Below are 27,574 nucleotides of genomic sequence, written 5' to 3'. Positions count from 1 at the left end.
CACACACCTCTAGCGATCAGTCCTTCTGGGCTCCAGCTGGAACTCAGTACAGGTCACAGAATGTACTGAACACTACTTTATAAACTGCAGGGAGCTTTGTCCTCTGCTGCAGAAGAAACATTTCCAGCAAACCAGGAAGGCAGTAATTCCCGTCATGGCTCAGCGGAAATGAATCTGACGAGGATCCATGAGGATGCAGGTTTGATCCCCGGCCTCACTCAGTGGGTTAAGGATCTGACATTGCTGTGAGCTATGGTATAGGTTGAAGTTGAGGCTCAGATCCCAAGTTGCTGTGGCTGTGGTGTATGCCATAGGCTATAGTTCCGATTCAACCCCTAGCCTGGGAACCTCCACATGCTGAGGGTGCGGCCCTAAAAAACATGACACAAAAAAAAAAAAAAAAAAAAAAACCTCACAGGAAGGCAAAACCAGAAACCACCAGGTCCTTTTACTCACTCACCTGGACAGATGCCTCTCAAAACCTCTGCTTCCCAGGGATCTGGGCCCCATGGCGCTTCCCCTCTCTCCAGCTGGGAGATCAGAACAGGTTTGGGGAATGGAAATGCTACTCCAGCAAGAAAAAGAGATAGACAAGTTGAGGCGAGACATCCAGAGCCAGTCCCGAGAACTCTCAGCACACCTCACAGTGGGCTAGCTGGGGAAGGGAGAAGTAGACTGCCCAGGGGATCAATGAGCCACCCAGGGGTTCTAAGGAAGGAGTCTAAACTGCATTCCAAAGTAAGGCCAGAGAGACGGTGATTCTTCTCAGGAAGAAACTGTAAGCTCGCCCTGAGAAGAAAGGAAAAGCTGTGTGCACTGATATCCTGGGAGATTCTTTCACAAGGGAGGGGGCCCACATCCCACAAGAGTGGATGGATGCAGGCACAGAGGACTCCCGGGGAGTCCTTTCCCTCACAGCCCAGACCATACTCCTCCCTGGGATGTAACTATAAGTCCAATTTCAAAGGCAAAGGGAACGACAGATTTGCCCACCCAGCATCTCCAGAGGGTAGTGAGTGGAGAACTCCCATCTAGAGCCATCAAACCTAAGGACTATGAGAAGCCTGAAGACGTCATCAAACTAGCACAGAGGGCACCAAGAGAGACCTTACCCAGGGAAGCCACACTTGCATAATTCTCCAGCATCACCTCCCTGTACAGGGCCTTCTGCACAGGGGCCAGGCTGGCCCATTGGTTTTGGGTGAAGTACACAGCCACATCCTCAAAGGTCACTGGCTCCTGAAACAAGAGGTTCCCACTCAAGCTCTGAGTCGGGGCCAGAGTGGGCCAGTTTGAGCTTCAAGGAAGAGATGGACCTGCCAGGGTCTATGACCTTGAGCCCCGTGGAAGGTCTGCTCTATGGACAAGAGCACCCATCATCCCAGTCAGGGGCCAGCCCTCAACCAGTGGCCCCACCTTCAAGTGCAGAACACCTATGGTTTTCCAGCTGCTCAGCTCTGGGGCTTTAAACTGTCATCCCAATCTCACAGCCTGGCATCTGGGCCCTCCTGCCTGGTAACTGCATCAGCTCCTATGTTCCTGTCTCCACACAGCATCCCTCTAGCATCTGCTGCCCTCGTGTACTCCATAACCTGTCACCTTATTCTCTATACACTAAACACTGCAGGCAGCTACCACTCTGTCTCCACTAGCCAAGTATATGCACATGGCCACACTGGTTTCCTCCCCGAGCTTCTCCTTGGTCTTCCCCAACATCTTCCACGATCAGTGGGGGAGAGGAGTCACTCCTTAGAAAAAGTCCCACTATTTTATAAATTTCTTTTTATACCTTCTTACCTTATCAGAAAGCTACCTATCCTGAAGGAAACCTACTGCTTGCCCATTCTGGCCTCTTCCCTGAACCACCTGTCTTCAAAGAAGGCTGGCCATGCACTGTCTCCAGGCACAGACACATCCCATCTTAAGCTCTGTCCCACCTGCTAAGGTGTGCCCCTCTCTGTCTCCCCTGGGGCCACCTCTATCTTCCCAAGAGTGAAAGGAACTCATATTTGTGGATTAGCCCCTAAGGGACCAGGCCCTTAGCTGGGTACTTTTAAATCTTTTATCTCATTGGAGTTCCCATATGGTGCAGTCGGTTAAGGATCCGGCATGGCTGCAGCTGTGGCATAGCAAGATCTTGTATCTCGTTTACTATTTACAACGTATATATGAAGTCGGAATTATTTACTCCCATTTTTCAAAGGATCAAACTAAGGTTCAGAAAAAAATCTTTACTTTGCCCAAGATCACACAGCCAGGAAGTGACAGAGCTGGGACTTCGACTCTCTGTCAAACAGAAAACCTGGGCTGTTCCCACATAGCAAGCTGCCTTCAACATGGGGCTCGTGAACTTCTCTAAACACGTGGCTAACCCCTGAACCTCATCATAACGTGGTGTTGCCCCATCTTTGGAGAACATCTTTTCAAACCCCTCTAATTCCCCAAATCACTGGTCAATCCATCTTTACCATGCTCCTTCCAGGCCCCTCCCCCAATCTAGACTGAAGGATCAGCTATTTTGAAAATGCACACAGGAGTTCCCGTCGTGGCGCAGTGGTTAACGAATCCGACCAGGAACCATGAGGTTGCGGGTTCGGTCCCTGCCCTTGCTCAGTGGGTTAACGATCCGGCGTTGCCGTGAGCTGTGGTGTAGGTTGCAGACACGGCTCGGATCCCGCGTTGCTGTGGCTCTGGCGTAGGCTACAGCTCCGATTCAACCCGTAGCCTGGGAACCTCCATATGCCGCAGGAGCGGCCCAAGAAATAGCAGCAACAACAACAACAACAAAAAAGACAAAAGACAAAAAAAAAAAAAAAAAGAAAATGCACACACCATCCTAGGAACCAGAGCCTCTGCACCTTCCATGAGACACAGAGCAATTTCCTTTTTTTTTTCTTTTTTTTTTTTTTTTTTTTTTTTTTTGTCTTGTCTTTTTATGGCACATGGAAGTTCCCAGGCTAGGGGTCCAATCAGAGCTGTAGCTGCCGGCCTATACCACAGCCACAGCAATGTGGGATCCAAGCTGCATCTGTGACCTACACCACAACTCACAGCAACAATGGATCCCCAATCCAATAATCGAGGCCAGGGATTGAACCTGCATTCTCATGGATAACAGTTGGGCTCCTTACCGCTGAGCCACAACAGGAACTCCCAACAGTAATTTCTAATGGCATCCAGTAGCTAACTTCTTTGCTTCCACAGACAGCACAGTGCAGACCACAGAGACTGGGTTCTCAGCCTGGAAGGGGTTCATGACTTCTGCGCATTCTCATCTTGATGACCTCATAGATGATTCCCTCTCCTAGCAGAGTCTCAGGACCCTATGCAGTCAGCCTTGTTCTTTTCAGGCACCAAAAATGAAAACACCTACTCACAGGGGCTCAGCTAAGCCCTTAAGTGCCCCACTCTCTCCCGGCAGCCCCTAGAGAAGCCTGTGGACTGGAGTCAGCACAGCGGTTGGGGAGAAGGGAATGTTCTCACAACTGCTCCTGGAGGAAGCAGGGAAGAAACATACCCCAAGGATAAAATCGGGCAACCCAAAATGCCTCCGGCTACTCTACTGGCAATACACTCAATCCCTTTAAACAATGACACTTAGGGAACTCAGTTCAACAGGAGAGAGAGAAAGAAAAAGGAAAAATTTACAAACTTCTCAAAGGGAGGGCTGACCCTTAAACTGTTGTCTGATGAGGTCCAAAAGGCCTTCCAAATAGTCTGAGCCAAAAATCCAACTACCAGGGAAACCATAGCCTTGTAAAGTTAGGCCTTTGTGGTCCTTTCCTGACTACCTGATAGCTCATGTGATTTTTTTTTTTTTTAAAGACTAAAAGGAAGCTCAGCTCACCTGAGGCCAAGTGGTTTGGAGCATGGCTGATGTCCCCTGGCTCCGTGCACTGTCTTCTGGGTTTGGAAAAGCAAGAACCTTAAAAGCTAAGAGAAGAAGAGCCATGAGTACAATAGTCCCTGTCCTGCATCATCCACAGCAGCCTACAGATGTCCCAGTCTCCCCATTTCTGGCACTGGCAAGAGACTCTTATCAGCCTCCCTCTGGCTGATCGCCCCAATCTCCTCATTAATTGCTCTGCCTGGTCCTCAAAACAATCCACCCCCTGCCTACTCTGCCCAACAGCCTTGCTGAGCCCATTCACACACCGAGCAAACTGAGCAATTCGAGACAAATCCTGCCCTTATAATGCTGGGTCTGAACAAACCTAAAAACCTAAAAAGCGCTTATAGGGACCATCACATTGACCCAAAAAAGATGCCTTTGGAGAGGAGAGATGGGGGTGGCTGGATTCGGATTAAGACTAGAATACTCAGGGAGTTCCCACTGCGGCACAGCAGAAAGGATCCGACTAGTAACCATGAAGTTGCGGGTTCCATCCCTGGCCTCGCTCAGTGGGTTAAGGATCCGGTGTTGCTGTGAACTGTGGTGTAAGGTGCAGAGGCGGCTTGAATCTTGCTTGCTGTGACTGTGGTGTAGCCCAGCAGCTGCAGTTCGGATTCGACCCCTAGCCTGGGAACCTCCATATGCCGCGGCTGCTGCCCTAAAAACAAACAAACAAAAAAGACTAGAATACTCCGTGTTTCCGTGGGTGATGGGGACAAGAGACCCACGGGGATCTCCACCCAAGCAAGGAAGCAGGAAACCTCAAACATCGGAAACGTCAGTACTGGGTGCGAAAGGCTGTTGAGCCAAGTTCTATAGGACAAAAAAGAGAATCACGCCTCGGTGGGCAAGGAGGCAGGGCCAGGGCTCTAGGAGGCCCTGCAGCCCCACAGAGGCTTCTGTGAGGCCCAGACGCCCGAGCTCCGATTCAGAGAGAGGCGAGTTCTGTGGCTGGGTGCTGACAAGCCGCCAGGGGAAGCCAAGAAGCCGGCGCCGAGCGGACCTGGTACGTAGAATTCGCCGGAACCTACACTCCACTCCGAACCCCGAAAAGGGGGTCCCTAAAAGCCATCACGGAAGCTAGCTCGGCTGCTCGGCGCCACTCAACGCCGCCTGGAGGTTGGCCTTCTCGGTGATTCGCGCGGCGTGGCACCACGTGACCCGAGGAGGCGGAGTTTCAAGCGGGCCCTTGCCCGTGACGTCACTGCCGGGCGCCACACCGCCGCGTGAGCCACGGAACTCTTATACCCTGTGCTCCAACATCTGAGCCGGCTTTGGACAGGGTAGGGCGCCGTACTGATGCCGCTTCGCTCTACTCGGACCTCGGCGGCGGTGGAGCCCCTGATAACGGACTGCCGCATCAGCTGTCGGCTGCGTTTACTCTGTGGATCACCTGGAGCCTGGGCTGTGGAGGCGTGGGGAGAGTGGCCACTGTTGTGTAATTTCTTAGAGGCCCACACTAGGAGTATTACTTGGGTGCTAGGCTGAGAAGCCCTTAGGAAAAACATGGTTTCCACCTACCTCCGCCCTCCCCCCTTTTTTTTTTCTTTTTTACTGACGCACCTGTGACATAGGGAAGTTCCTGGGCCAGGAGTAAAATTGGAGCTGCAGCTGCAGGCCTATGCCACAGCAACACCAGATCCCAGCCACAACTGCGACCAACACCGCAGCTTGCAACAACGGGGAACTCCTCCACCTATGTTTTTAAAGCCCTCTCCCTTCCTAGGACCTTTTAGGGTAGATTCACTTAAAAACCAAAATAATGGTGACTAAGGCTGCCAGGGGCCTATATATACATGTCCTTTTTACCCCTCTCTTTTTTGGCCGCCTTGCAGCTCCTGGGCTAGGGATCAGGTCAGAGCTGTAGTTGCGACCTCTGCTGCTGCAGTGACGCTGGATCCTTAACTCACTGTGCCAGGCTGGGAACCAAAGCTGAGTCCCAGTGCCCCAGAGATGCCATTGATACCATTGAGCCACAGCAGGAACTCCAAGACATATACTACATTAAATGATTTTGTCCTGAATTGGCTTTAGCAGGACATCCTAAATGTCCCGTGTTTAACTTTTTCCAATAAATTACAAAATTGCTGTAATTTAAAGCTATCCTTCCACCTAGTGACAGGCACTTAAATAGCTTAAATTTCAACACTGGCTGAGAAAAAAATTATACCTCCACAAAGATCTGGATAATCCTTTACAGCCTCTCCTGAAGATTTGGCTGAGGGGAAGAAAAAAAAGGTGGGGAGGCTAAGAAAACATTAAAAGCACTGTTTTTCCAGTTTCAAGAAAAGGAAAGACTGTTCTTTGACCAAAGTCCCAAGTCACAAGCCAGTAACTGTCCTTAAGAACAAGTAACTGCCATTAATTTGGGTCGACACACATGCTCTGAAAATCGGCCAGTAAGTAAGTCTCATTTTGGTCCCTGCAACTATTCTTCTGGTAGCTATCAAAATCAATGGCAGCCTGATTCTGCTGTGGTGCAGTGCGTTAAGGATCTGGCATTGTCACTGTAGGGGCTCGGGTCACAGCTATGGTGAGGATTTGATCCCTGGCCCAGGAGCTTCCACTGTGTGTGACAGGTTGGCAGCCAAAAAGAAAAAAAAAAAAAAAATCAGTGGCAGTCCCAAGCCTCAGAATATGAGCCAATCAGTGACAAACACCTTGAAAGTCAGTCAGTGAATAATAGTCCTATCCATTGGACAATAGCCAGTTAGCAAGTGCCTCACTACAGTGATCAATGCTTCTGAAAGTCAATGGTTAACAGTAGCCTTACCCAGTGACCACTTCTTGCCAACATGCTTTCGGATGTGAGCAGACCTTTCCTTTGACAACTCTCATAGGTCTACTGAACACTTCTAGATAGATGGTTCTACTCACCAAGCACTATAGAGCTAAAAAGAGAAACTTGCCTCCTGCTGCTAGAAGACAGAATGACCCTGGATATCTGGATACATGATTCTATCCCAGGAATTTATTACTCCTTTCACAGAAATTAGACATAGTTAACTGACCAACTACAGCATAAGGAAGTCCTATCATAAAGAGTATGTTAGGGGGAGTTCCTGTCGTGGCTCAGCAGAAACGAATCTGACTACTATCCACGAGGATGCAAGTTCAATCCCTGACCTCGATCAATGGGTTAAAGATCCGGCGTTGCCATGAACTGTGGTGTAGGTCACAGACACAGCTCAGATATGGCGTTGCTGTGGCTGTGGTATAGGCTGGCAGCTACAGCTCTGATTGGACCCCTAGACTGGGAACTTCCATATGCCACAGGTGTGGCCCTAAAAAAAAGTATGTTAGGTACCTACAACACTAGACACTATATTAGATACATTACAAATCACCCCAAAACTTTGTGGCTGAAAACAAGATGCATTGATTGTTTCTCAAAGTCTCTGTGGATTAGAAAATTCAAGAGTGGCTTGGCTGGATGGTACTGGCTTGAGATCTTTCATGAGGCTACAATCAAATATCACTTGGGGCAGCATGGCATCATGCATCAGAAAGCTCAACTGAAGCTGTATGATGTGCCTCCCAAAGAGCTCACTTACGTGACTGACAAGTTGGTACTGGTTATTGGTGTGAAACCTCAATCCCTTCCCACATGGATATCTGCACAGGGCTGTTTCCTCACCACATGGTAACAGGCTACCAGTAAAGCTAAGTAATCCAAGAGGCCAAGGCTAGCTGCAATGTCACTTATGACCTAGCTTTGGAAGTCATGCCCCATCATTGTCTCAATATACCATTATCACAGGCCAGTAATGATTCAATATTGGACAAGAGGTACAAGGACATGAATGCTGGGATGAGAATTACTGGACCATTGTAGAAGCTGCCTATCACAGGAATAGTTCATTTTATAAAACTGATGGTATTATTATTATTATTATTATTATTATTATTATTATTATTATTATTGCTTTTGTCTTTTTAGGGCTGCACCCACGACATATGGAGGTTCCCAGGCTAAGGGTCGAATTAGAGCTATAGCCACCAGCCTATACCACAGCCACAGCAATGCCAGATCCAAGCCTCATCTGAGACCTACAACACAGCTCATGCAATGCCAAATCCTTAACTCAATGAGCGAGGCCAGGGATCAAACCTTCGTCCTCATGGACACTAGTCAGATTTGTTTCCACTGAGCCACTTTAGGAACTCTGCTGATGGTATTTTTATCATAAAGTTCATGCAACACAATTGTTTTAAATAGAAGAAATAAATTTCCAGGGAAAATAGCATGATAAGTACTTACATTTGCATACTGCCCCTTCTCTAAACCTAACAAAAGAACATCTACCATGAATCTAGAGAGATAGGCACACAGATATGTGCATATACACACATATACACCACAAACTCTATGAAACAGTATATCAGCCAATTATTACAATTAGGGACTAACCTGAAGGGAAACAAAGTTGGACATGCAATTCCTCTGGTATTACAGTGCAGTAAGAAGAAATCAGGGATCTCTGGTAGGCCGAAATAAAACCCCCCAATTGGAAGGATGACTGGACATATAGGCAGCTGGAGAAGAAAACTGGGAGCATGCTATATGGGGCCCATTCGTTCCCAGAAAAGTCTCAGCAGAGGGACGGAGTGCAAGCATTGCTGATCTAGAAGAAGCCAGATGGCAATGTGAACCACAAGATGTGAGAAACTTCAGCCTTTGCAGCTATAAGAGTCTGTTCAAGTTTCAGGAAAATTAAAGTCTAGAGCTAGATGTCTCACACCTGGACAATGCCAGAAATATGCTCTCCTTAATAACACCCCATCTCCAGCCACTAGCCAGTATAATAAGACAAGAAAAAGAAAGTACATCCCGAATTGGAAAGGAAGAAGTAAAATTGTTATTTGTGGACATGATTCTCAAGGCCAGAAAATCCTATGCAATCTATAAACTGTTACTAGAATTAGTGAGTGCAAGGTTGCAGTATATAATGTCAAAACACAAAAATCAATTCTATTTCTATATACCAAGAATAGCATTGGAAATTTACTATTTATAATAGCATCAAAACGTATGAAATAGACATAATCTGATAAAAGGTATGAAAGACCTATACAGTAAAAATTACAAAACACTGGGAGTTCTCCTGTGGTGCAGTGGGTTAAGGATCTGGCACTGTCACTGCAGCGGCTTGTGTTGCTGATGTGACGTGGGTTTGATCCCTGAAACTTTCATGTGCCGTGGGCACAGAAAAAGAAAAAAAATTACAAAACACTGCTGAGAGAAATTAATAAAAAAAATTTTAAATGAAGAAATTTACCATGTTCATGAGTCAAGACTATATAGTTAAGATGTAAGTTATACCAAAATTGATCTACAGATGCAATACAATCTCAATTAAAATCTAAGGATGTATTTTGTAGAAACTGACTAATTTATTCTAAAATTCATATGAAAGAGCTCCTATTGTGGCTCAGTGGGTTAAGGATCCAGCACTGCTGCAAGCTGCAGTGTAGGTCGCAGACATGGCTGGGATCTAGTGTTGCTGTGGCTGTGGCATAGGCATCAGCTGCAGCTCCGATTCAACCCCTGGCCCAGAAACTTCTATATGTCACAGGTGCAGCTGTAAAAAGAAAAAAATAAAAATAAATAAAATTCATATGGAAATGCAAAGGACCTGGAATGGTCAAAACAACTTTGGCAAAAAACAAAGTAGGACTAATGCTATATGACTTCAACACTTAGAAAAACTACAGTAATGAATGCATTGTATTAATGGCATCAAGATAGACAAATAGATCAATGAAACTGAATCTAGAACTAGACTGACATATATATGGGCAATGGTGCCACAATAGATTACCAATTTAAAAAGAAAGGGGAGTTCCCATTGTGGCTTAGCAGTAATGAACCTATTATCCATGAGGATGCGGGTTTGATTCCTGGCCCTGCTCAGTGGATTAAGGATCCGCTGTTGCCATGAGCTGTGGAGTGGGTCACAGATGAGACTTGGATCTGGTGTTGCTATGGCTGTGGCATAGGACTGCAGCTCTGACTCAACCCCTAGCCTTGGAACTTCCATAAAAAGACAAAAAAAAAAAAAAGAAGAAGAAGAAGAAAAGGAGAGAGGAGGGAGAGGAAGGAACTTGGATCCATACCTCAGACTCGATACAAAGTTTAACTCAAGACAGATGATAGAACTAAAGGTAAAGTCTAAAACTATAAAACTTCTAGAAGGAAGAAGTCTTTGTAAACTCAGTTAAGGCAAAGAATTCTTAAATATGAGACTAAAAGTACAGTCCAAAAAAGAAAAAGCTGATAAATTAGACTTCATCCATATTAAAATCTTCTGCTCTTCAAAAGATTATTATTATTATTATTATTATTATTATTATTATTATTATTATTATTATTATTTTGTCTTTTTGTCTTTCTAGGGCCGCACTCAGGGCATATGGAGGTTCCCAGGCTAGGGGTCTAATCAGAGCTGTAGCTGCCGGCCTACACCACAGTCACAGCAATGTAGGATCTGAGCCACATCTTCAACCTACACCACAGCTTATGGCAACGCCAGATCCATAACCCACTGAGCAAGGCCAGGGATCGAACTGCAACCTCATGGTTCCTAGTCGGATTCACTTCCACTATGCCACGATGGGAACTCCCAAAAGATATTATTAAGAGAATGAAAAGACAAAACCACAGGCTTGGAGAAAATGTTTGGAAATCACACATATGAAAAAGGACTTGTATGTATAATATATAAAGACCTCTCAAAGGACAATAAAAAGAAAACCCAATAAAAACATAGGCAGAAAGTTATAAACAAAAACTTTAACCAAAGACGTAATGGAAGGCAAGTTAAGCACATGCAAATGTCATTAGAAAAAGCAAATTAAAATCTTCATGAGACAGCATTACACATTTACTAAAAATAGCTAAAATTAAAAACGCTAACAATACTAAATGTAGGCAAAGACATATTAGAAATGGAACTCTCACACAGTGCTGGTAGGAATTTAAAGTGGCACAACTTCTTTGTAGAACAGTTTGAATATACTTAAAAAGTTAAATATACAAGTACTTTATGACTCAGCCATTCCACTCTGGTGTTTACCTAAGAGAAATAAAAGCATACTTCCTTATAAAAACCTGAACACAAATGTTCACAGCAGCTTTATTTATAAAAGCCCCAAATTGGAAATAACCCAAATGTCCATCAGGAGGTGAATGGATAAACAAACAGTGATAAATCCATAGACTATCACTCAGCAGTAGAAAGGAATAAAACCGGTGATATGTGCAACATGGGTGAATCTCAATGTAATTATGCTGAGTAAGACACCAGACAAAAAAGAAGAACACACACAGGGTGATCACATTTGTACACAATCCTAGAAAAGGAAAGTTAATCCAAAGTGACTGAAGGCGGATCAGGAGTTCCCAGTGTGGCTCAGTGGTAATGAGCCCAACTAGTATCCATGAGGATGAAGGTTTGACCCATGGCCTCCTTCAGTGTGTTAAGGATCCAGCGTTGCTGTGAGCTATGGTATAGGTCGAAGACGCGGCTCAGATCCTCTGTTGCTGTGGCTGTGTTGTAGGCCGGCAGCTGTAGCTCTGATTTGACCCCTAGCCTGGGAACTTCCAAGTGCCATGGGTGTGGCCCTAAAAAGACCAACAACAAAAAAAAAAGGCAATCCGACAGATCAGTGGATGCCTGGGGAGAGCCAGGAGGGAGGGATGACCAAGCAAAGTTTGGGGGTTTATGGCTATGTTCATTATCTTGATTGTGGTGATTATTTCACTGGTATATACATGATAAGTCAAAACTTACCAATGACATTTTGATGATAAATAACCCTTTTGTTTATTATGCTCCAGTCACTGTTCTAAGCATTTCTATGTGTATTAATGCAATTAATCCTCAGCAAAAACCTATGAGGTAGATGGTTATCCTGATTTTACAGACAAGGAAATTAGTGGAAAGTTTTCATAATTTAATCAAGATCACATGCCTGGGTTCATACCAAAGTTGGCCTGGCTCCAAAAGATTAACTGCTACTCTCTGCTTCCTGAAATGGGCAAAGTCAAGCTGTCTGCCCAAGTGGATGTCAAAACAGAACGCATTTACTTCTCTCATATCCACAGGTAACAGAAAATAATGGCAGCTTCTTCCACAATCATAAAAAATAACTAGGTGAAATTGCAAGGAAATGTTGACTCATACAAGGCCACTTGGAACATTAATGAGATGGACAAATTTAAGACAAATAGGGCGTTACATCTGACTCAAAGGGAACATTTCTCCAAGGCACAGACTATAATCAAGTAGCAAAAAGTCACTGTAGGGTCAGAAGTAGTGAGGGTGGGCACCTCACCAGAGGTAGATCTCCGAGGGTCTGCACCCTATTAGGAATGTGCTTCAAGATGCAGATGGCTCCACATGGAGAGGGCCCCTCTGTTTTGTGTTTAGGAGACTTCCAATATTCAGATTGTAATAGAGGGTCCACATAGCTTGCGTTTTTCTTCCTGGTATACCCCTTGTTTTGTCTTTTTTTTGGGGGGGTACACCTACGGTATATGGAGGTTCCCAGGTTAGGGCTCTAATCAGAGCTGTAGCTGCCGCCTACACCAAAGCCACAGCAATGCCAGATCCAAGCCGCATCTTTGACCTATACCACTGGATCCTTAGGGCAGAGGGAGGCCAGGGATCAAACCCGAAACCTCATAGTTCCTAGTCAGATTCACTTCCACTGCGCCGTCACGGGAACCCCTACCCCTTGTTTTGGATCGTACATCTGAGAAAGGATGCAGAGGCGATAAAGTTTCAAGATCTACAAGTCCTGAAATACCTTTATTCTATACTCGCACCTGAAAGTATAAAATTCTGGTAGAACTCTTTATCCCTTAGAATGCTGAAGGCATACACCACTGTCCTCTAACTTTCAAGGCTACGGTTGAAAAATCCAAAACCATTGTAATCCTGATATTTTTCTCTCTCAAGAAACATTTTAGCACCTTCTCTTTAATCCTGGTGTTTTGATCATTCACAGTGATGTTATTTAGATATAGGTTCCCTCCATCTTGCTGGGCACTTGATGTCTGTCTGTCTGTCTTTCTTTCTTTCTTTCTTTCTTTCTCTCTCTCTCTTTCTTTCTTTTTTTTTTTTTTTTTTTTTGCTAAAGCCACACTTACACCATATGGAAGTTCCCTGGCTTAGGGGTTGAATCGGAGCTACAGCTGCCAGCCTACACCACAGCCACAGCAACACAGAATTTGAGCCATGTTGCAACCTACACCACAGCTCACAGCAATGCTGGATCCTTAACCCACTGATCGAGGCCAGGGATTGAACCCATGTCCTCATGGAGCCTAGTCGGGTTCATTGCCGCTGAGCCATGATGGGAACTCTGGTGTATCCTTTCAATCTGGAAACTTTTCTTTGATGTTTGTAAGTTTGGGAGGTTGTTTTCTGTCTTTGCTAATGGTAAAGAGAGTTCGTGTTGGGGGAAACAAGGACTCAGAGAACTTGAGGAAGGTTTCATTGTAGAAGTTGAGAGTCTGAATTAACCATCTTAGTGGCCAGACAGAGAAGTAGGCATTGCAGTTATGTAGAGCCACAGGAGAAGCAGCAAACAGTTAAGAATTAGTACCAGAGTTCCCATCGTGGCGCAGTGGTTAACGAATCCGACTAGGAACCATGAGGTTTCAGGTTCGGTCCCTGGCCTTGCTCAGTGGGTTAAGGATCTGGCGTTGCCGTGAGCTGTGGTGTGGGTCGCAGACACAGCTCGGATCCCGCGTTGCTGTGGCTCTGGTGTAGGCCGGTGGCTACAGCTCCAATTAGACCCCTAGCCTGGGAACCTCCATATGCTGCGGGAAGCAGCCCTAGAAAAGGCAAAAAGACTAAATAAATAAATAAATAAATAAATAAAAGAATTAGCACAGTTCAGGAAAGACAGTGATGACACTGATCAAAAGCATGAAAAGAGGGGGTACCACGAGCTTATCTGTGGAGAGGGCTACTCTTGGACAGATGTCTTCTACATGTGGGGTTTCTGATGCAGAATGAATCTTCCATACCTGCTAAAGGTGTTCCTGCACATCTCACACTCATGGTTTTTTTGTCAGTGTGGAGATGCTTGTGCTGAACCAGGGTATTTTCTGACTGAAGGCCTTTGCATACTCCTTATATTCAAAAGGCTTCTCCCCAGTGTGGATTCACTGATGCTGAGTCAAAGTTGTGTTGGAGCTTAATTGTTTCCCACATTTGTTACACCCATAGGGTTTCTCCCAGATGAACAATGAAACTTGAGCTACAACTGAAAGTTTTCCAACATTCATTGCATTCATGGGGTTTCTCCTGGGTGTGGAACCTCTGGTGCTGGAGGAAGATGGAGCTGCTTTTGAAGGCCTTACCAAACTCCTGACACTCGAAGAGCTTTTCTCCAGTGTGGATTCTCTCATGATGAATCAAACCTGCATCTGAACTCAGACCTCTCCCACATTCTTTGTATTTAAATGTTTGTTTTTTTTCCACTGTGATTTATCTGATGCTGGATAGGTAAGGAGTTATATCTGAAGATTTTCCTGCATTTGCATTCGAAACATCTCTGATGTCAGTGGAAGTCTGCCATTTGAATGAAGTACCTGTCATATTTTCCACATTCATAAGATATTTGAGCATTAGGAATTGTCTGATTCATAGTGAGTTGTATGCTAACACTAATGTTTTTTCCCAATTGCTCACATTTCTCCCCACCCTCAAAAGCACAGACCTCCTGATGCCCAGTTGACATCTCTCCTTTGACTCTGTCCTCTTAACTGTCCAGTGGCTATGCTGCCGCTCTAGGCAGCTCCCAAAGTCAAGGTGCTGGGGAACATTCCCTAAGGTCAGTGCGTATAGCTCTGCTTCTTTGGAAATGTGTTCTTTTGGAGTTGATTCTTCCTTGATAGTTCTGGTCTCCCCCTTCACTCCACCCCTCCCCCCACAGATATCATGAAAAGAAAATACAAGTGTCAGCCCCTAATACCACAAAAAAAGAAAATAATTGTACTCAGGAATCAAGTGGTTTTGATTTGCCTTGAGTACATAGCTATTTTCCAATATGTGCCCCAACTGGCTACCAAAGACTACCACGCAGCAGAGCCCCACAAGTGGAAGACTTGATGGGAGATGGGCCTGTGAGCATTCCTGTAAGAAGCATCAAGACAGGAAACAGTAGAGACTACTTACTAGGGTAGAAAGACTTACAGCTTTCTCCCAAGTGAATGGGATGGATCAGGGCAGACATAAAGAAGTGACAGATGGAGTTCTTCTGTGGTGCCTCGGGTTAAAGATCTGGTGTGGTCGCTGCTGTGGCTCATGTTGCTGTGGCTCATGTTGCTGCTGTGGCACACATGTGATCACTGGCTCCAGGAAATTCCATGTGCCTCAGGTGTAGCCAAAAAAAAAAAAAAATTATCCATGCCATTATCTTTGATAGAGACCTGACCTCTGTCATCAAGTTGACTCTAGTAAAGCAGCAGGTTCCTATGCTGCAGCTGAGGGGACCACAAAGGGCAAACACCAGGGTACCTGGAAGGAAAGGGGGCAGCGTGCAGGCATGCCTTTAAAATAAAAGAACACTAGACATGAGGAGAACCCTTCCAGGAATGGACATCCAGCCCTGAGCCAATCAGGTAATGATTCTCCTCCTCTTTCCTAAAACTATACAGAATTTGTATATAGTTTAACATGATAATGGGAATGCGAACTCCTACACTAACTAAAAAGGGAAACCAGAAGGCTATCTTCCCTTCACTGTTGAGCCCATTTGCAGGCTGATATAATTATCAGCAATGGGCCAGGGTTTACAAGCAAACGTTTATAACCAAACTGTTTAGAAAATACTTCTTACTCAGATAACCTGGTCATATCCAGCAAAGCACACAAGGCTGAGGTGGGGATGAAGAAGTGATGTGCGTTATTAATGGTCATTCTTTGTAAGGCGTCTGAAGAGCACAGAAAAATTTAACAGGCAGAGAAGGGGTAAAGCAGAATAAGAGACAAAAAATATACATATACTATTTTATTTTAATTCTCATATCAATACCTTTCAAAGTGAGGAAGCCATTCACCTTTCATTTACAAGTTTTGCTTTAAAAGTTTATCAGCCAAAAACTGGTTGAGAAGATCAATAAAATTTATATACCGCTGGCCAGATTACTCAGAAAAAAAATTTCCTATATTAGTAATTAAAAAGGTGAGTTCACTGCAAATAAAAGGATAATAAACAAACATTATGGGAGTTCCCCTTGTGATACAGCGGAACCAAGGAATCATGAGGTTGCTGCTTTGATCCTTGGCCTTGCTCAGTGAGTTAAGGTTCTGGTGTTGCCATGAGCTATGGTGAAGGTTGCAGACATGGCTTAGATCTGGCGTTGCTGTGGCTCTGGTGTAGGCCAGCAGGTGTAGTTCCTATTCAACCCCCCAGTCCGGGAATCTCCATATGCCTCCAGTGCAGCCCTAAAAAGCAAAACAAAAACAAAAACAAAATAGTGTCTTCTCTCAAAAAAAAATTATCAAATAGAATCTAAACTATAGTAAGGAGTTCCTGTCATGGCTCAGCGGAAATGAACCCAACTAGTAACCATGAGGACGTGAGTTTGATCACTGGCCTCGCTCAGTGGGTTAAGGCTCCTGCATTGCCATGAACTGTGGTGTAGGACACAGATGCAGCTCGGATCCCAAGTTGCTGTGGCTGTAGTATAGGCCGGCAGCTGCAACTCCAATTTGACCCCTAGCCTGGGAACTTCCGTATGCTGCAGGTGCAGCCCTAAAATAAAATTAAATTAAATTAAAAAGCAAAAATAAATAAATAAAATATAGTAAACGAAAAATACACCATGACCAAGAGGGTTTTATTCAAGGAATGCATGAAAAATTGGTTTAACACTTGAAAACCAAAGTAATTCACAAACTAAAAAAGAAAAATCATATGATCATCTACATAAGCAAGAAAAAGCATCGGTCAAAATCCAACATCCATTCCCGATTAAAAAAAAAAAAAAAAAACTCTCGGCAAACTAGGAATAGAAGAGATCATTCTAAACCTGATAAAGGGCACTTACAAAAACTTACAGTGAAGATCATGCTTAATTTAGTTGAAACACTGAATGTTTTACCCTAAGATCAGGAAGACGTCAAGAATATTTGCTCTTGCCACGTCTACTCAACATTGAAATGGAGGTTCTAGCCAGTAGAAGTAGGCAAGAAAAAAGAAATAAACAGCATCCAGATTGGAAAGAAAAACGTAAAATTGTTTTTATTCATAGATGATGTATCTCTGTAGAAAACCCAATGGAATCTATAAAAACATTACTAGAATTGCTTTATCCAAGATGACTTTCCAATCTGTGGATAGGAGTGAAAAGTGAAAATTTGTATGTTATGATGCAAATTCCACTTTTTAGTGAATTTCCATTTTTCAGTCCTAACTGCCAAATCTGTCCTAATCAGTCACCCCACACTCCCTTGTTTTTTTCCATCTTGATTATGCCTTAGTTTGGGAATTCTTGTTTCTCCACTCCCCTTAATTCCTCCCTTCCCCAAACACACCAGACAATGACAGATGCACAGTGGAAGCCACAGTCTGGACCTGGATCCGGAGCTGACAGTCTTTTTTCTTAGGGCAGCACCTAAGGCATAAGGAAGTTCCCAGGCTATGGGTCAAATCCAGAGTTACAGCTGCCCTCCTACACCAGAGCCACAGCAACACCAGATCCCAGCGGCGTCCTCTATCTACACCGCAGCTCTCGTCAACTGCCAGATCCTTAACCCACTGAGAGAGGCCAGGGATCAAACCCGGATGCTCATGATACTAGTTGGGTTTCTTTCCACTGAGCCACAACCGGAACTCCTTTACTTTTTTTGTTGTTGTTGTTTGCCAATACTTTTATTGAAGTAGATTTAATTCCATACATTCTTTTTTTGTTGTTTTTTTTTTCCCACTGTACAGCAAGGGGATCAAGTTATCCTTACATGTATACATTACAATTACATTTTTCCCCCACCCTTTCTTCTGTTGCAACAGGAGTATCTAGACAAAGTTCTCAATGCTATTCAGCAGGATCTCCTTGTAAATCTATTCTAAATTGTGTCTGATAAGCCCAAGCTCCCGATCCCTCCCACTCCCTCCCCCTCCCATCAGGCAGCCACGAGTCTTTTCTCCAAGTCCATGATTTTCTTTTCTGAGGAGATAGATGTTCATTTGTGCTGGATATTAGATTCTAGTTATAAGTGATATCATATGGTATTTGTCTTTGTCTTTCTGGCTCATTTCACTCAGGATGAGATTCTCTAGTTCCATCCATGTTGCTGCAAATGGCATTATGTCATTCTTTTTATGGCTGAGTAGTATTCCATTGTGTATGTATACCACATCCTCCGAATCCAATCATCTGTTGATGAACATTTGGGTTTTTGTTTTTTGTTTTTTGTTTTTTTTTGACATGTGTTCTCTTGACATCAAGAGCATGAGAGGGCAGAGAAAAGGAGCCACAGAGGCTGAGAGGATGCTTGCTCACCGGGCACCAGGTAATCTGGAGCATGGCAGGAGTCTCTGCTTTGCACATGTCCTCTGCGACCTGAGAAGTGACACTGAAAAAAAAAAATGAAGAGGCGCGGGTTAAGAGTGATGCTGTCTCGCACCCCGCAAGTATCTTCTGTTCGCCCATGCCCCCTTGCGTCCCGTTACTCCCTCACCACAAAGGAACAGGGGTTGGAAAACCCAGTACTATGCCCCAGGAGACCGAAATCTGTTACCCCAACACGGATACTCGCATCCCAGGCAACCACTAAGCCCGGGCAGCGCAGGCGCAGAGAAAGCGTGGGTCCGCTTTCAGCTGCCTGCTTGTTTGTTTGTTTTTTGTTAACATTCCAAAGCCATTCTATTTAATAGAAAATTCTTCATGACACCTCTCAGGCTGGAAACAGAGCTTGGTGTAAAGAGCCTCATTCTGATTAGATTTGTCTCACTAAGGCAGCTTCTTGACCTATCCTCACCCCCAAGAGATTTTCCTAAAAACTATGGGACAATCAGGGAGGTAGTATATATATTCCTTTCGAAATAAGGGCAACCTGACTCCTCCCAGAAGGTAAGTTTACAACACTGGCTCCTGAAGCAGGAGCCTCCCTGCCCAGCTGTTTGGGAAAGCGTCCAACTGGCTCATCCGGAAGTGTGTTAACGGTTTTCCCCCTCCTCTCTAGGAACTTGGGAAGTTTCCCATCTCTGTGGTTCCCTAACCCAACCACAACCACTCTGTCCCCACTTTGGGAGACAATAAGGGTCAGACTTGTCAGCCAGGAGGCTCGGGTCCTGAAGCACGCCCACCCGGTAGCTTCTGGGGGTGGGGGGACGCTGGCCGGCTGGCTCAAACCACAAAATGGTTACAATCCTGCTGATTATCCAGCGTCCTCTGGCCTCCACCACTTCTGGTTGCCCTTACAGGTAATGAAGAGGAACCATTACTGCACTTATGACCTAGCGGCCTGGGTTCTGCGGCTACGCCCATGTAGGAGAATTGGAAAGAGTGGAGCCCATCATTTCAATGGCCAAATGTATGAGTCGAAAGCATCAGCTACCTAGGTCCAGAAACCTAGCTGCACCATTTATTAACTGTGACCAGAAGCAAGTTGCTTTGCCTGTTTCATTGTCTGCTAAATGGGTATGACAGTGGTACCAACCACAAAGGACTGTTGAAGGATAATAAATGAATTCATGGATTGGCAAAGTGTCTGTACAGTACTGCATGAACGTAATAAATGCTTGTGAGTTTGTTTTCTAATTGCATTATTTGTTTTTAGAGATACAAGTGCAGTGAGGGCTCCACTGTGTGCACGGTTTAGGAAAAGAGCTATTAACATTTAGCCTTAGAGCCCTTTCTCGCCTATACCTGGATGTGTGTTCCAGGCCCAACCTCGAGAAATTCAGTGCTTCTACCCAGAAAGGTTTTTAATTAAAAAGGAATCTTCAGTTAGTGCAACTACAGAGGGCCTGGACAGTAACTGAACCAGGATATGGCTTCTCTTCTGTGGCCCCAGATGCTACAGTATCCAGAGACTTTCCCTCTGCTGTCTCAAATGCCCAATAATGAGGCCTTTCATACACTAAATAGCCAAAGTCTCCTGCATTTAGGCATCTGCTGCATATTGCTTCAGTCTAGCTCCCTTGTATAACTACACATAAAACATTGAAACTAAACCAGGAGTTCCTGTCATGGCTCAGCACTTTAACGAACCTGACTAGCATCCATGAGGACGCGGGTACAATCCTTGGCCTCGCTCAGTGGGTTGAGGATCCCGTTTTGCTGTGGCTCTGGCGTAGACCAGCAGCTACAGCTCCAATTGGATCCTTAGCCTGGGAGCCTCCATATGCAGCGGCTGCAGCCCTAAAAAGACAAAAAGACCTAAAAAAAAAAAAAAAAGAAAAAGAAAAGAAAAGAAACCAAAACTCTAAATAGCATTAAAAATCCCCAAAGAAAAAATATGTTGGAGTTCCTCTGTGGTGCAGGCAGTGGGTTTAGGATCAGTGTTGTCACTGCAATGGCTTGGGTTGCTGCTGTGGCATGGGTTCAAGGCTTGGCCTGGGAAGTTCCACATGCCACAGGTGTGCCCCCCCAATTTATTTAATAGCAAAAGGAAAAATATGTTTAAAATGTATTACTTTGTTGCAATCAATTTATATTCATTAATTAAATTTCCTTCTGCTAGTCACTTTATAGTCTTATATAATAGCTAAGATTTATGGGAGCTTAATATGTGCTAAAAACTGTTTATAAGCATCACCTCTTTCCATCTTCACTTCTGAGGTAGGTACTGCTACCATCCTCATTTTACAAGTGAGGAAACTGAAGCCAAAGAGGTTTAGAAATCATCTAAAGGGATTTCCCTTCGTGGCGCAATGGAAATGAATCTGACTAGAATCCACGAGGATGCGGGTTCAATCTCCGGCCTCACTCAGTGAGTTGGGGATCCAGCATTGCCTGAGCTGTGGTGTAGGTTGCAGATGCAGCTCCAATCCCACTGGCTGCTGTGGCTGTGGCGTAGGTCAGCAGCTGTGGCTCCGATTCGACCCCTAGCCTGGGAATTTTCACATGCTGCAGGTACAGCCCTAAAAAGCAAAAAAAAAAAAAGAACTCATCTAAGGCTACACAGCTAAAAGAGTCCATTAACTAATACCTAGGAAGTTTTTCCCGGGAGCTATAAAACATTTTAAATATCGTGGAAACAATACAGAGAATTCCCTGGCTCCACACCCCAGCCTTTGCTGCACTACTCTGTCCTCTGAATTGCCTAATGTCATCAGTTTTGCAGTCCTCCTGCTGTCCCTCTTAGATTCACACCCTACTAATATAGTGTCTCCACAGTGTCTTCCAAATTCCCCTAAGTTCCAAGGCCTCCAAGGACAAGTGTGAACTATTGGCACAGGAGGCCTGCTCGCTGGCATAGTCTGTAGAAAGTGATGTGGATTTCTAGCCCCCAGAAAATTTCACTGGCAGGTGCTTCCACTTCCTGAAATCAAATGGATCTTCTGAAAAAAAAAAAACATGTCCTCTCTCTAACCAAAGTTATCTCCCGGTCTGGATAATCTCATCTCACCTCAAACCACTTTTCCCGAAACACCCCTTCATGTGTGTAGACACACATCTATACCTGCTATACTGCCAGCAAAGGGGAAGCCCAAGTCTGGCCTTGGCTCCCCTGACAGGTGATCTAAGAACAGCTGTCAGGAAGCCAGTTTACCTGGGACCACACTGTCTGAAGCAAGGCTGCCTCCCCCTGGCTTCCTGCACTGCTCTCTGATTTGAAAAAAGGCAGTGTCTCAGATCTAAGGAGAAAAGACTCCAAGTGAAACCGCCCCTCTCTTGCAGACCAAGTAGCATTACTTCCCTTCACATCGCTCACCACCATCCCTAGACTCCCTTAACTTTTTTTTTTTTTTTTTTTTTTTTTTTTAGGGCCTCACCTGTGGCATATGGAGATTCCCAGGCTAAGGGTCTAATTGGTGCTATAGCTGCTGGCCTACACCACAGCCAGAGCAATGCCAGATCCGAGCTGCGTGTGCAACCTACACCACAGCTCACGGCAATGCTGGACCCTTAACCCCCTGAGCAAGGCCAGGAATCAAACCCACAACCTCATGGTTCCTAATCGGATTCGTTTCCACTGCGCCATGAGGGGAATTCCTAGACTCCCTTAACTCTTGTTCTGCAATGACCGCCCTACACTCCATGACAGCCCAGCCCCTACCCTGACCCACAGCATAATAACTTCTCCTTCAGTTTACTTCTCCATCCACTTGCTGGCAAAGCACATGGCCTCTCGAGATACACCACTACAGTCCAATATTCAGATCTGAAGCTCAGCTAGAGAAGAATCCTGGCCAAGTGACTGCTTGGGTTGGAACAGAAAATAGCTTCTAAAGAATGTGTCCAGTGACCCTGACCATTGACAAAGATTCTGTCCTTGACCAAACTCTTGCCATGCTCTTTGAAACTTTTCTTGGGTAGGCCTTCAAACCTTGGCATATAACGACTTGAACAAAACATTAACATCATTTCTAACAGTTCAAGGCCACATCCCTAGGATTGACTCTACCCCTTTTAGAGGGTCTGCCTGAGAAAATCATAGCCCATCAAAAGAATGTAGCATTTTCTGGAGTTCTAATTATGGCTCAGCGGTTAAGGAATCTGACTAGCATACGTGAAGTCGTGGGTTTGATCCCTGGCCTTGCTCAGTGGGTTTAGGATCCAGCATTGCTGTGAGCTGTGGTGTAGGCCAGCAGCTACAGCTCCCACTGGACCTCTAGCCTGGGAATCTCCATATGCCTCGAGTGCAGCCCTAAGGAAAAAAAAAAAGAATGTAGCATTTGTTCCAGGCAACTCCTAAAGATAGAGCCTTTGTCTCCCAGTCTCCCTCTGAGGGTAGGAACCTAACTTCCATAAGGGCCAGCTGGCCGACATTGAAGGGTTTCACTTGACATCCCTGATCTACTGAGCCTCCATTTGCCTCCCTCCCTACTTTCTCATTCTCCCTTTCAAAGGCCAGGACCTCTGTACAAGCTAAGACTGAGTTCAGTTCACCCTGGACTCTCTCTATTGCAAGTTATTACTGATGACAACCTGTGCGACTTTATCCTTGACGATGACCAAGAAGGGTCTCCTCTCGAGAGATGGCACAGGACGCCAGGACCGAGAAGGGCACAAAATGCAGGTGGAGGCTTAGCCATGGATCAGAGCAGGAAAAGATGCTCAAGTGGACCGGTGGCTGACGCTGGGCGCAGACCCGAACAGAGCGGCGGGAAGCAGGCGATGCAGACGTCTCCAGGCACCAACTAGGAAGGCAGGCACAGAGGCGGGTGCGGAAACCCGTTCGGTAAATGAACGAATCCACCACCACAGGCTCAGGTCATAGGGCCTCACTGAACAGGCTCTTCCAGGTCAACGCTCTTAACCCAGCTCAGACCAAGGAGATGAAGAGCCGCCTTCGCTCGGGAACCACTGCTTACTCTGTGGGAGGGCCAGCGCACTCCTCAGCTCACCAGCCAGCAGCGAGCTGGAAGCACAGCGGGAGCCCACCGTCTGCTCTAGGAAGCCCGGAGGTTTCCCTCTCGTTGGCGCGTGAGTCCCAGGCGCCCACTCTCTTGGACCAGCCCTCTCTGTAAGAACCGTTTGAGATAACCAGGCAGCAGCAGTCTTGTGGCAACCCTGCCTGCCCAGACCTCATCGGCTGGCTGCAGATGGAGCAGCTGGGCTGCGTGCAACTGTGATGGAAAAGTAGGGCCTTTAGGCCTCTGAGACGTGGCATCATAGGTGGAAACAAATGTTTGTATATCTTCTTAATCTCTCCCTATTCCCGAGACCCAGACCAGGGGTAGACTGGTAAAGATTAACCCAACAGTCTGAAGTCAGCTCAATCCCTGTTCCCTCTAACCTCTGAGGTCTTCTTAAGGCAAGATGTGACACATTGAGTGCTACCCTTCTGGGAGAAGGCTAGAAACTAGAGGATTGTAAATTATAAATGCTGAGCACTGTCAACTGAGTGCATTATGATTTAAACTGAACTGTAGGAGGAGGAGGCAGAGGTCTGTGTAGGGTATAAAGAGTGTCCAGAATGAGATCTCTCTGAAGGTGCTACTCAGCTTGGTGGGATGAGGGCTGGAATCTGGGCAGTTAAGGGAGATGCAGGGAATACCCTGCTGGAGGCCTTTCCTTCCTCAGACATGGCAGTGGTAGCTAGGTTAAAGTAGAAATTATGCAGCCACATTGTTTTCTTATCACCAACCCAGCTTCCATGTTGGGTTGGCTATGAAAAGAGAAGGAAAAGCTAGAAAACTATAACCAGAAATGAATCAGATGGAAAGCTATAACGAGGGAGCCAGACTTGCTGATGCTGTCAACTATGCATGCACCCCAAAGAAAAAGGCCCAAGAGCCACAGAGATTCACCCTCACTCAACCCATGGCCAAAGGTACCTGTTTACCTTCATACGCAGAGCACAGAGGAAATCAGAAGAGACCAGATCTCCACTTCACATCACACCATCAACTCTACCCCTGTCACAAGCCATTAATAAAGAGAGATCTGAATGCACACAGAGCTCACTGTGAGCCAGGAAATATTAATGAAGGATGATCAATGCCTCCAAGGAGGCCTGTCAAAGATAAATTGCTCAAAGCTTACAAGTAGTAGGGAGAAAAATATCCTGAAGTTATCCTAATTGCCAGGAGACATGGAGCAATAGAAATGAGGGAAAAGGTTGTAATCAAATAATTCAGTGATACCTTTTGGGTGTTTGCCCCTTACCAAAGGGTGGAGCCCCAGAAGCCTCACGATACTGTATGGCCCACCCGGGTCACCCCCCCCCCAACCCCTTACCAGAGGAGAATAGGCAGAATGTGAACACAAACTTTGCAATTCAGATTCTCTCCTAGGAATTCAGAATTAAGTCTGGGAGGGCCTCAATTTGGGCTGGTTCCTGGAATGGAGTTGCAAACGTGGGACCTATGGCAGCTTCTGCCTTGTTCCTGGAGTATAAGAAAACATGAATCCAAAGAGGGAAGTAGTGATGGGAAGTGAGGAAGCTGCTGAGAAAGGTGGAGTGTGCTGCCTGTCATTGTGACTGCTTGGGTTTCCAGCTTGCTGCTGCAGTGTTGTCCTCAGATGTCAGGAAACACACAGGAGTCCTTACAATAAATTAAACATATTTGAGTTAATTCAAGGTCTCTGCTATCCTGCCATGTACCTTTCCTGAGGGAAGTGTAACCTCATGCAACTTGGGAGTGAAGAGGGGGAGGTCAGCTGGTGGTTTTTTGTTTTGTTTTTTTTTTTCTTTAGGGCCACACTTGAGGCATATGTAAGTTCCCAGGCTAGGGGATGAATTGGAGCTGCAGCTGCCGGCCTATGGCACAGCCACAGCAATGTGGGATCTGAGCTGTGTCTGCCTCCTACACCACAGCTCATGGCAACACTGGATCCTTAACCCACTGAGAGAGGACAGGGATCAAACCCGCATCCTCATGAATCCTAGTTGGGTTTGTGAACCGCTGAGCCACGAAAGGAACTCCCCAGCTGGTGATATTGTTATTTCACTTTCAGAGAAAATAGAAACTTGTGAAAGAACACCATGTTGTAATTTAAGTTATGTATGAGTTTATTTTTACATGGCTGTCCTTTCTGACAGTTACATCATGGCCCTTTTCAAAAACCATCTGATTGTCTATTAAGTGCCAGGCACCAGGCAACACTAGTCCTTGCATTAGAAAGTGGCATGGGAGTTGCTGTTATGGTGCATCGGAAATGAATCTGACTAGCAACCATGAGATTGGGGGTTCAATCCCCAGCCCTGCTCAGTGGGTTAAGGATCTGGCATTGCCGTGGGCTGTGGTGTAGGTCGCACACATGGCTCAGATCCTTCGTTGCTGTGGCTATGGTGTAGGCCGGCAGCTGTAGCTCTGATTTGACCTCTAGCCTGGGAACCTGCATATGCTGCAAGTGCAGCCCTAAAAAGCCAAAAAAAGAAAAAAAAGAAAACACAATTATTGTCAATTGCCTACATCTTGACTGCTTTTCTTAGCAATGATTCTGGATGAGGGAATCTTTGCATATTTTGGATGCTCTGACCCCAGCTGAATAAATAAGTTTGGTTTTTGCCTTTTATTCCCCTGAATTCTGAATTTCACAAAACTTACTAACGAATGAAAATAAAGAAAAATTCTCAACATCTTACCAACCTTTTAAATTTCTCCCTGTGATGAGGGAAATTGGGGGGGGGGTAACAAATTTTCTAAATCTTGTTTATGCAACTATATTCATTAGTCAAAACTCACCAAACTGTGTACTTTAAAAAGGATGGATTTTGCTTTTTTTTAGGGCCACATCTGCAGCATATGGAAGTTCCTAGGATAGGGGTCAAATTGGAGCTGTAGCTGCCGGCCTAAGCCACAGCCACAGCAATGTGGCATCTGAGCCACATCTGTGACCTACACCACACACATCTCAGTGCAACACTGGATCCACGACCAACTGATGGAGGCTAGGGATCAAACCCGTACTCTCATGGATACTAGTCGGATTTGTTTCCACTGCACCACAATGCAAACTCCTAAAAGGGTGAATTTTGACATTGCAGGTTAAGGATCTGGCATTGTTACTGCAGTGGCTTGGGTTGCTGCTGTGGCACAGGTTCGATCTGCAGCCTGGGAACTTCTGCAAATGTGGCAAATAAATAAATAAATAAATTTTACTATCTATAAAGTGTATCTCAATAAGCCTAACCCAAACCAAAACCATATGCCTATCTCCTCCTTGCAGATACAATTTTATGGTGTTATAACAATGTACGTATCATTTGCTTAGTACTCATTCCCACATAATCATGTAAGTACCCTCCAAGTTGCTACACTGGCCTGAAGCAGTGATTGTGAGAAGAGTCATGGCCTCTAATCACTAGATGGAAAGTATGGCCAAACTGGTCAGATTATAACACCTGTTAAGATTAGTGTCCTTGGAGTTCCCTTCATGATGCAGCAGAATCCACCTACTAATCATGAGTTGTGGGTTTGATCCCTGGCCTCGCCCAGTGGGTTAGGGATCTCGTGTTGCTGTGAGTTGTGGTGTAGATCACAGATGTGGCTCAGATCTGGCATTGTTATAGCTGTGGTGTAGGCTGGCAGCTGTGGCTCTGATTCAATCCCTAGCCTAGGAATCTCCATATGCTGTGGGTGCAGCCCTGAAAAGCAAAAAACAAAAAACAAAAACAAAGATTTGTATCCTTTAAACTCGTCTTGTTAGTGTTTCCAAAGTAGTTAATTATGAAATTAATTTAAAAGTATGACCCCTCACAAATGAATCACAGAGGATGTGGAGTAGTCTGAAAACATGTTGAGGGCACCTATGGGAACTGATCAGCAAAGAATGCTCTTCTAAGGCAGGAACTACAGCAAGTCACTGTCTGATTTTTCTTCTCTTTCTCTCTGTTCTCCAGTGTGATGTCAACAAGAGCAACCTGTGCCTAATTTAGAGATTACTATACTCAGGTACCTGCCCTCAACTGTACAACCCATGTCACTTTTTGTACCTACATATTTGAGTGGGCACCAAAAGTAAACAATGATACAGATGGAAATAGCAAAGAAGCCCAAAGAGAAAAACCACATCCTTTTCAAGTGTATTCTTTTCCCTAA

The 27,574-nt window shown here is 45.2% G+C and overlaps 1 protein-coding gene across 9 annotated transcripts in view; it reads right to left on the bottom strand.

The window, feature by feature from the left end:
• LOC100623639 (zinc finger protein 621) overlaps positions 1-27,574 on the bottom strand; it is a 49,700-nt gene that overhangs the window by 9,058 nt on the left and 13,068 nt on the right. Inside the window, exons 1-4 of one of the 9 annotated variants that reach the window (XM_021070402.1) lie at positions 4,896-5,051; positions 3,848-3,933; positions 1,113-1,266; positions 461-565 (exon numbers count right to left, since the gene is read on the bottom strand). In XM_021070402.1, the coding sequence (XP_020926061.1) occupies positions 461-565; positions 1,113-1,266; positions 3,848-3,871 (283 nt within the window). In that variant the 5' untranslated portion in view covers positions 3,872-3,933; positions 4,896-5,051. Of the gene's footprint in view, positions 1-460; positions 566-1,112; positions 1,267-3,847; positions 5,052-5,153; positions 5,165-14,168; positions 14,358-15,605; positions 15,613-27,574 lie in introns of those variants that run through there. The other 8 variants (XM_021070404.1, XM_021070406.1, XM_021070403.1 and 5 more) reach the window with 8 other exon arrangements.

This window comes from Sus scrofa, chromosome 13 (assembly GCF_000003025.6).
Source record: "Sus scrofa isolate TJ Tabasco breed Duroc chromosome 13, Sscrofa11.1, whole genome shotgun sequence".
Taxonomy (NCBI): domain Eukaryota; kingdom Metazoa; phylum Chordata; class Mammalia; order Artiodactyla; family Suidae; genus Sus; species Sus scrofa.
This window is presented reverse-complemented; position numbering and strand designations above follow the sequence as displayed.